General features: G+C 38.9%; 2 protein-coding genes across 2 annotated transcripts; one reads left to right on the top strand and one right to left on the bottom strand.

Moving 5' to 3' along the window:
- Positions 1–1,662: 1,662 nt before the first annotated feature.
- On the top strand, positions 1,663–3,105 carry LOC115626488 (COP9 signalosome complex subunit 1). The gene has a single exon (XM_030521873.1). The coding sequence runs from the start codon at positions 1,769–1,771 to the stop codon at positions 2,942–2,944; it is 1,176 nt and encodes a 391-aa protein (XP_030377733.1). The 5' UTR covers positions 1,663–1,768; the 3' UTR covers positions 2,945–3,105.
- Positions 3,106–6,835: 3,730 nt separating this feature from the next.
- Positions 6,836–8,068, bottom strand: LOC115626466 (ATPase family AAA domain-containing protein 1-B). The gene has a single exon (XM_030521848.1). The coding sequence runs from the start codon at positions 8,023–8,025 to the stop codon at positions 6,898–6,900; it is 1,128 nt and encodes a 375-aa protein (XP_030377708.1). The 5' UTR covers positions 8,026–8,068; the 3' UTR covers positions 6,836–6,897.
- Between the last annotated feature and the right edge of the window lie 2,122 nt (positions 8,069–10,190).

Here is a 10,190-nt window from a genome sequence, read left to right as displayed (position 1 = left end):
ATTTGCGCCAATTTCTTTTTACAAATTTCCACGAATTATCCATTATCCGTTCCATTATGTGTACCATTTGAAATGCGACACTATATACGACTAGATGGAGACTAATATGCAGAGCAAAGCAAAATATAACAATAATTTTTTATTCTGCGTGCTGACTGGTTCTTTTCATTCTAGTGCTGACTAGTTTACGTCAGGTACAGGTCTCCTTTTAAATGTTTGCATTATAATTAAGGTTTCCTTTGCCGTTTAGTCCTTTAATAATTAATAATAGATTTCAGCGACACTATACACTTGCAAGAAATATGTACATATTCATATCTGAGATAATAAATTGTTGTAAACTCTGATTTTTTATATTAAGCTAGCTTTAGGAAATTTTTATACCCTGTACCCGTAGGGTAAAAAGGGTATATTAGGTTTGTGGAAAGTATGTAACATACAGAAGGAAGCATCTCCGAACCCATAAAGTATATATATTCTTGATCAGCATGACGAGAGAAATCGATCTAGACATGTCCGTCCGTCTGTCCGTCCGTCTGTCCGTCTGGATGAACGCGAGGATCTCAGAAACTATAAAAGCTAGAATAACCAAAGTTGGCATCCAGATTCTCCTAGGTCTGAGTAAGGACGAGTTTATTTTTTTTTTTTTTAATTTTCCCCCCCTTCCCCCGCTGCAGAATTTCGTCAATAGCGTCCACATTTCAAATGCTACCTAAACCAAACTTTGCACACATAATTTATATATAATTGTCTATTGTTGTTCAAAATTTTATTCAATTCGGTCAATTCTAAGAAAAGTTATTAGCAAAACAAATTTTCGCCAGTACAACCCCCACAAACTGCAGCAACAAGTTCACTCTTCTTCTTCCTCTTTTTGCTGCTGCTATGGGCGCATATAACTCAGTGACGCAAGTTTACCTGGGTACAGGGTATTACACTTTCGGGCTTGCTCGACTGTAGCGTTCTCTCTTGTTTAAACTTTTAATTGGCAAATAAAGGAAAATAAATAAATATTTTGTATTTATTAATGCGCTTAAAGAAAATAAATTTAAATGTATATTAGACATCAATATATTTAGTAGAAAATAATAAAAGGCGATCAATGAAAAGCAACGTAAACTTGATTGTTGAAAGGAGAATAACTCTCAATAGTAACAATGGCAGGAAGACTGCAAAAACTATGTCTACATGGGGAAGAGTCTTGCTGTCTACCCGTCCGTCTATCTGTCTGTCTGTTTGCCTGTTTGTCCATCTAAATATTTGCATGTTTGTCTATTTAATTGAACGTTTGATTGTGTATTTGAGCGTAGGTTTGTCTCCATAATGATCAATCTGTCCGTCTCTTCCACTTTCTGTCTGCAAGTTTTTGATTTCTAATGTATAATTTATTCTTTTATACGAATTATGTTTTAATTATAGTATATTTTTATCATAATAAACCTCTGCCAGTTGTCTAAATTGCTATTTATCATGATATTTCTATCCATCTGTGACTGATGATCTGTCCTTGTTTCTGTTTATCATTCCATTCATTTTTCGATTCATCTGGTGTTAACTACCTGTTGAACTCTCTGTGTGAAGGGTTGAAAGAAATCTATCTCATAATTCTCCATCTTCATCTAACTAGCTTATATTATTTCCCAACTAAAGAACCATTGACATTCACTTCTGGCAACAACATGAAAATAAAAACTATATTCTTAAACAGACACACAAACTAGCCGTAGCTATAGTACATATCCCCTGACTCAGAGTTAACCGCTTCAAAATGATTTCGAACTATATGCTTAAGGTGGCCAATGATAGAAATGCTGGTGAGGAGCAGCCCAATACATGCAGCCACTGCCCGGAGGTACTGGAGCCGCAAATCGATCTGAACAGCTATGCGCAACGGTATTCGGATATACCACGCCTTATCCGTCTTAAGTTCATTGCCCAGGTGTGTCCCAAGCTGCGCGTTCAGGCCCTGGAGTTGGCCATAGACCATGTGAAGACCACCTATAACGTGCCACTCTACGACGAGCTCTACCACACCCTTTGTGCTGAGGTGGAGCGCACGAACTCAGCTGCGAATGTTGATGCTGCTGATGGGAATGGGACTGAAAATGATGATGAACCGAGTCCTTCCACTTCGCGTTCGCAGAGGACTAGGGGGAGTAGAAGTAGCCAGTCTGTGCCATATGACGCCTATTGGGTGGAGGACAACACCATGGAGTCTACGCTGCTGCTGCAGGAGCTCGATGCCGAGCTAAACTTTAAGAAAACCCACTCGGGTAACTCCTACAAGCGTCGCATACTGGAGGAAATGGGGGACTATCATGTGAAGACGGGCAATTTGAAAATGGCTGTCAAATTTTATGCTCGAGTGCGTCCGTTCTGCACGCAAAGCGATAATGTCATCAACATGTTTCGGAATCTCATAAAGGTCTCCATATATATGGCCAATTGGTGGCACGTGCTTAGCTACATAGACGAAGCCAAGCAGTATGCCTATGGATTTGAGAATCTCGCTCAGTCGGTACCCGCACGCTTTAGCTGTGCCTCCGGTCTCGCCAATTTGGGCCTGAAGATCTACAAGACGGCAGCAGAGTGCTTTCTACGTACACCTTTCAATCGCTACGATTATGTGCAGATTGTAGCGCCCTCAGATGTCGGCTATTATGGAGGGCTGTGCGCTCTGGCTACCTTTGATTTGGACACATTGGAGCATGGCGTTCTAAACTCAGAGCCGTTCAAGCCCTTTTTTGAACGAGCTCCCAAAATGTGGGAAATACTGGCCAGATTTTATGAACGCAATTTCGATCACTGTCTGGTGCTGCTCCATGAAATCCAGGATAATATGCGCGTGGATGTCTATTTGGCGCCACATGTGGATACACTATATCAGAAGATTGGCGCAAGAATTGAATCATACCGAAATGCCAGGCCAAGAAAGGATTTCTGAACGATTTGAAGGCGCAGGCAAGAGCTTTGTTTTCATTAATCAGCTTTTGCAATTGTCCAGAACAGGTCTGTAGTTACACCTTGGCTCTCTCGCCGTTTTCTGTATTTTCCGCTCAAAGTTTTGTTACACTATCCAGCAAATGAAAAAGCAAAATACTAAACAACTACCTAAAATTTTGGTTATCAAATATTTGTTTACTTTCTAGACCTATTGTTTTTCACCGCGTAGTTGTTCAAGGTGCTTAAAGCTACCTTTAAACTGACTCAACGTTATTCCTGAAATCCAAAATATAAAATAAACTCGTATTGCATAGGGACTAGGAAAGTACGAATAACAAGTTTGGACAATGTGGGCTCAGTCGTCTCCCAAATGCAGGCGTTCATCCAGGCAGACGGATCGATTTCTCTCGTCCTGTTTACCTTATAAGGTTGGAGATGCTCCCTTCTGCCCGTTGCAGGGTATAAACATTTGCTTATTCAAATATTCAACTAAAAATGATATTGCTTTGCTTTCCATAGTTTTGTTTTACAGTGTTTGGAAGATTTTTTGACGAGCGCTGTATGACAAAGCGCAAAAACGCTAAACTTTTAGCAAAGAGTGCAGTCAGAGCTTTATACTTCTTTAGCTGCTTGTGAGCCAAAAAGTTTTTAGCTGCTTTTGTGCCTTTTACAGTTCTTGGCACTTTTCTTGGCAACGACGAAAATTGTTGCGAAAAAAAGCATACACAGCATCCACAGCATCAGCCATAGACATTCATACTCGTATGTATGTACGTATGTATGTAAATATATTTTGAAGCTGCCGTTGCCAGAAAATGGAAAGTAAGCCAGGCAATAACTATGTGCCTGAGAAGACAGTAACAAAAACAAAAACAACAATAATAACAACAGTAAAGCAAGAAGGAGCAGCAGAAATATTTTATGAAAAGCGTGTGATTTCATGCTGCTTTTTTATGCGAGCCGCACTGCCAGACTTTTATTATTATTTTCTAACTGTGACAAAAAGTCGACGAGTGAAAGCTGCTGGCAGCTACTGTTACTGCTACTGCTGCTGCTGTTGCTACTGCCGCTACTGATGCTACTGCCATTGCAGCACAAAGCAGCAAACAACATAATTAAATTTTCGTGTGCTCAGTAGAACGAACGAGCAAACGGGTATCTCTGTATCTCTCACTCACTGTTCTTCTTCCCATCAATCGTCCTTTTTGGCCGTCCTCAAAAGATTGACGCAAAATGATGAAATATTGCACAGTTGAAGTGATTTTTATGAACTCTCGAAAAGGCCGAAACCGGCTAGTTGAGGGGGAGCGCATGACGAGAACGGCACGCTAACGAGCTTAAAGATAAAGCTGCATAGAAAATGGCCGAAAAAGATACAAAGGCTAGACGGTGCTTTCAGGTACGAGAATTTGCAAAAGGGCGGCAGCAGGGGTGCACACAAATATCCAAATAGTTTTAAAGTAGCCGCCTCTGAATGAGAAACGAACAGCGCCTGAGTAAATAAAAGCAATGAAATAACCTTGGACTACAAATTTACATTATAGGACAATATAATAAACAACATTTAAAGGCACAGAGAAGATGTTTGAGTCAAAAAAGGACTTTCATGAAAACTAATATTGGAACTAACAGTGGAACCCTCCAACTATTTCGATAATTTGTTTTATAGATTCTGATCTTAGTCGGATTTTGCACATTTTAATTGTAAATAGAAATGTAAAATCTTTAACTGGAATTTACAGAATTGTTGAAAACAGATATACACACATATTATTGACCTGTAGGATGGGATGAGTATGTATAGTCAGGTTTGTCTATACGGCCGCCTGTTTATTCTCTTTATAAGCCCAAGGACTTCGGCATGTATTAGAACTAGAGCTTCGAAACTTCTTGTAAACGTTCTTCTACTCTTCTGGTCCTTTTTTTCATATCTTTATCAATTCTTGGAACTTAAAACTTTATCAAAACATAAGTTATTAGTGTAGAAACAGAATAATTACAATATAGTATAATGGAAATTCTTAATGTCTGTATTTATATTGCTTTACTGATACAACAGGCTCGGCTCTTAGGGGTCGCTTTTCTCTAGAACACTCAAATATTAAATTATTATTAAGTTACTAAGAAGCTTATAGTTTAACTTTTCATATGGTAATATTATTCCTCAGAGCGCACCAACAGCCAACATACAATCAACAATCAATTGTAATACCGCCAATCCAGCAAAATGACGGAAGTGCCTCCCAAGCCCTAGCCCCATAACTTTCTCCTGCAACAGAAAGCACTGTCTTGGCCTTTTTGGCATCACTCGTCGTCGTTGGCTCGGTAGATTAAAACCAACAATCTTGGAAATATTTTTAATAAACCAGCGGCTGTTTTTTCTCTCTTTATGCTGTTTTTTATATTTTTTTCCTGCCTCGCTGATAAGTTGAGCGGGCCTTGGACCATAGAAACAATAAAAGCAGCCTCACTGCCACCTGAATGCCTTCCACAACTCTTCGGAAACTTTGACCGAACAGCCTCGCTCGCTCTCTGCCAACATTCTGTTGAGTAATTCTTTTGTAATGCGGAAGGAAGCACGAAACAACAGCATACAGCAGCGACTTCCGTACGGGTCGGGACAGGGATTTAAAGGGGGGAGGTACCTGCTAAAAAACAATAGCCAAGATAAATGAAATGCACCCCGCACTGGTGATTGGATGCCCTAGCTGCAAAATGGGTATACACGATCAAATAAATAAATCAATAAATAAAAATGGTTTCAGAACCACTGCCAATATGTTCTAGAAGAATTATTAAAACTAATTTAATATTTATTTTTAATAAAAAATTATCATTTATATACTTATTATATATCTACTAATTAGATGTCTTATTACTGTTTTATTTACTATATTTGAAATTAAGTTGTTCAAATTAGAAAAACAATAGTTACGACGTCTTTGAATGCTTGAACTCGTATTCAATAAAGTCCTCAATATTAAGGCAGTCATAATTTTTTATTTATGCACATTAGTATAATATTTATATGTAGCCTTATACTAAAGCAAGTATAGATACATGAAGGGTATTAAAAAACTTGAACACAAAGCGCATAACTGACCTACGCGCGCCTGGCTGACTGCTTGAACAACCGGAAGCGGGTTCGGGACACAGAAGATGCGGGCTGTAGACTGTGGACTGTGGACTGAGGACCGGGGACTAAGGCCTGAGGCCTGGGGGCGGCGACTTGTCTGCTAGACAAAAACCTAGCCAGGCAGCAAGATAAATTGCTGCAGTGTTTAGTTAATACTTTTGCACCACTTTTTTCACTTGCGTTCAATACGAAAGAAAATTCCAAGTGCTGGCCAAAGATGAGGGGCATGGAGAATTGGCCAACAGCTGGCTGGACAAGTTTATCTTTTGTTACATTGACTTCCGCTAAAAGATGCTAAACTAGGAAACTGTTTTATTTCACTTTTTGTTTTTGTTTTGTTCTGTTTTGTTCCATTTTGTTTGCTTTGGACCAAGCAAACAGGAAAAGTTAAACAGAAATCAAGAGAAGGTGCATGTAAAAGGTTAAAGTTTTAGAATGTGTCCAGTACCGATGGATATACAAAAGAAACAAATCAATATATTTTCTATTCCGAACAAAAGAAAACATTTAATGTAGGCACTTTGTTGTTCAGAGGGAAAACTGAAAAAAGGTTAAATGTTAACTCATTTTACCTGAAGCTGTGGCTTAATATCAAATTACTTCTTTATAGTATCATGGGCTACCTGAAGAAACAAAAGAAACTAATTCTAGTAATCTGTAGTGCAAGTTTTCCAAGTCCCCTAGTCAACATTTCAAAACAGTCTATAATTGTATCTAAATTATTTAGATTGCTGTATTTCAAAATAGTTTGAGAAGTAATTGACGAAAATTTCCAATTCTATTTAATAAATGCAATGTTTTGTGTATATCCAGTTCCATTAATATTCTTCTCCGTATGTTACGCTTTCTGCTTTACTCAGCAGGACTTGTTTAGATTTTTTTAACTTGGCCAATGACTTCTCAAAGTCCTCTACATTGAGCGATAAATCACAGGCGTCGAACTTGAAAGGTAATATTTGTTTTGCATCACCGGCACCTATTTGTTCGTCCATGACGTGCTTCATGTGGCTAACCATTGCGGAACGGCATAGCTCCCGCAGATCAGAACCGGAAAACCCATCTGTTGACTTCGCCAGATGTCGAAGGTCCACCGATGAATTCACCTTCTCTCTCTTGAGTATGAGACGCAGAATGTCCAGACGTTCGGCTTTATTGGGCGCTCCGATGTGCAACTGCAGCGGCATTCGACGCAATATGGCCATGTCTATATCCTGCGGCCGATTCGTAGCACCCAGGACAATGATGGTCGAGTTCGTTGCGGTCCGCAAGCCATCCCAGAGCATCATGAATTGTGTTTTCATCATGGCCGTTGCCTCGTGATCTGAATTACCGCGTGCCCGCAAAAAGGAATCAATCTCATCGATGAAAATAATACACGGTTGCATCTTCTGGGCCAACGTAAACACGGCCTTGGCCAACTTCTGGGACTCGCCGTACCATTTGTCCGTGAGCATAGAAACATCCAGATTGATGAATCGCATCTGGGTCTCTGTGGCAACAGCCTTAGCTATTAAAGTCTTGCCACAACCGGGCGGTCCGTAGAGCAGCACGCCCTTGGGGGTACTGAACAAACGCGATTGCTTATACAACTCCTGATGCATTAATGGCAGAATAAGCGAGTCGCGCACCTCCTCCTTAATCTTATGCAGACCGGCAATATCGCGCCAACCAATATTGATATCCTCGGGTGCCACCAGGTGTGCGGCTATAGCCATTTCATGTTCATTCAGATCCCCCAACTTCAGTTCCTTACCGCTGCTATTCCGCTTGTTCAGTTTCTTCAGCTGCTTTGCAGCTTTCTGCTTAATGCGGTTCTTCATCTGGTTCAGAGGATCCACCCGCGAAATGATCCACTTGGCCGTAAAGTAAGACAAGGCTGTGATTGCGCAAAAACGTACGACACAGCCAGCTATTTGGCAGCGTGGCCATTGATTTGCCAAGTCCATTGTTGTTATGCGTAAGACTTTTGAGAAACAATTTTTAAGTGTTTTTTTTTTTGTTGTTTTTGTTCTGAATCGGAAGACGAACCGAGATTGAATAAATCTTGTGCTATGTAAAATATTCCATATGTCTAACAATTGAAAAGATTTGACACTATTTCCGCAGACAAACATGTTTTAATATTTTATTGATTAGTGCTACAATTAAACCCGAATTTTAAGGCACTAGTCACTAGAAAAGTACAATTAATTACATTAATATAATGATTACTGATCATTTGATTTGATAAAAAAGTTTGTCACCAAACTGTAACACCTTTTTGAAAATTGGATTTAAAAATATGTAAATACTAGTTGTTAAAACCAGTATTTAATCTGATTATTAGAGTCCCTTTCATGCTACCTTGACAATATAATATTTAATAAAAAATACATTCATCGGTAAGGGAAAACAAACCTAGCTGTAAGCAAATAAAATAAACATATAGGCACTAGAAAAAAGATGCTTCTGATAATATGAAAGAGCAGCGAAATAAAATCAATTAAAAATATGAATTTAATAAATGTAGTTCTCTTTTCTTTATGGAAGTTCTTCCACTGATTAATAATTATTATAAATTATGTTAGTTATGACTTATTGGGATAGCTTTGTGATCATTGACATTGACCAGCGCATTTCGAAATTTTCGAAATATAATATCTTACAATAAGAATTTTATATTATTATTCATAGTAGTTTAAGTTAAATTTATTAACGACTCTACACTACTAAGGAAATACCAAGGATTTCAATGATCCCAGATAGACGGATAGTCCCTGAATCGTTTCCCCATTGTACCGGCAGTCTGGCTGTACTATTTGGCCTACCAATATCTAGCACATTGCTTGCATGCCTGCTGCATTGTTAATGCAGTAGGTTCTTGTATGCGTGCTTTTGTGATGAGAAAAAGAGCTGAAGAGCATTGTGAGAGGGCGAGGCTGTGGGAAGAAATCAAAATAACAACAGCGCTAGTACGACAATAACAAAAATCTTTTATGTAAAATTGAATATTCATAAGTTGTTCGTTTCATGCACAGCAGGAAGAGCAGCAGCAGCAACAACAACAGCAACAGCCGACGGAGCCATCAGGAGCCTAACTGCATGCCTTGTTGCTGCTGATGTTGCTGCTACTGTTGTTGTAGTTACGGTTGTTGTTGCGCTCGTTGTTGTGTTTGTTGTTGACTGCCACTGGCAGTTGATTGTTTTTGTGTGTAGTTTTGTTTGGATGACTGAACCTGCAGACGCCACACACTCACACATCCACACACATGGAAAAGTTGCGGTTGTTTGCTATTTTGTCATGCAAATTGTATTTATTGCGGCGAAAAGACAACAACAACAGGCCCAGCCAAAATTGCAACAAAAAGAGTAAAGAGGAACAGGACAGAGGAACAGGCAAAAGACAACAACGCGCGTCGCTGTTGTAATTGTTTGATATTTGTCATGTGTGTGTTTGATTGTGTGTGTGTGCCTGTGTGCGGGTGTGTGTGTGTGTGCGTGTGCCTGCATCCAGCACCATTGTAAACAAGAAAATTGACTGCCGCCGGCATTGCAGAGGAGAACTGTGCATTCTACACGGCCTCTAAAACAAAACAAACAACAACTAGTGAAGATGGACGCCGAAAAGTATGCTACATAATAAACCAACTTCTATATGAAGGACCACTTTCAGGGCCGATTCAACTGAGCATTAGCTTTATTAAAAAGCATAATTCCTAATTGATTAATCAACTTATAATTAAAAGAAAAACTTGCGATTAAGTGATCGTTTTTAAGCAAATACAGATAACATTCGCTTTTCGAATTCATGCTTAATCTTAACGAGCATTTAACAACTCGTAGAAGATTGATATTTTAGTTTATGTGACGATTATTAATATTATTATTAATCATTGATAAAAGGTAGTTTCACTCATATTGATGTTTAGGTTTTACAATTAAGGGATCATTGAGGCAACATGTTTATTTCTTGAAGTGCTGTATTAATATTTTCACTAAAAGTCATGAGCACCGTGTGCTGTGTGTGAAAGCTTGTTTGGAGTTTTTACTTTGAAATTCTGATACCCGTTGATGTAAAAAAAGAGAGGGAGTCTAAAGAATTTGAATAAATAGTGGACGACTGTGACACGTA

The sequence above is a fragment of the Scaptodrosophila lebanonensis genome, unplaced genomic scaffold (assembly GCF_003285725.1).
Source record: "Scaptodrosophila lebanonensis strain 11010-0011.00,11010-0021.00 unplaced genomic scaffold, SlebRS2 tig00000085-arrow-pilon, whole genome shotgun sequence".
Taxonomy (NCBI): domain Eukaryota; kingdom Metazoa; phylum Arthropoda; class Insecta; order Diptera; family Drosophilidae; genus Scaptodrosophila; species Scaptodrosophila lebanonensis.
The sequence above is the reverse complement of the archived record's forward strand: the minus strand, read 5'-3'. Positions and strand labels throughout refer to the sequence as shown.

What these genes read in the sequence shown, in the direction of transcription:
- LOC115626488 (XM_030521873.1), top strand. Translation starts at nt 1,769, where the DNA reads ATGATTTCGAACTATATGCTTAAGGTGGCCAATGATAGAAATGCTGGT.
- LOC115626466 (XM_030521848.1), bottom strand. Translation starts at nt 8,025, where the DNA reads ATGGACTTGGCAAATCAATGGCCACGCTGCCAAATAGCTGGCTGTGTC.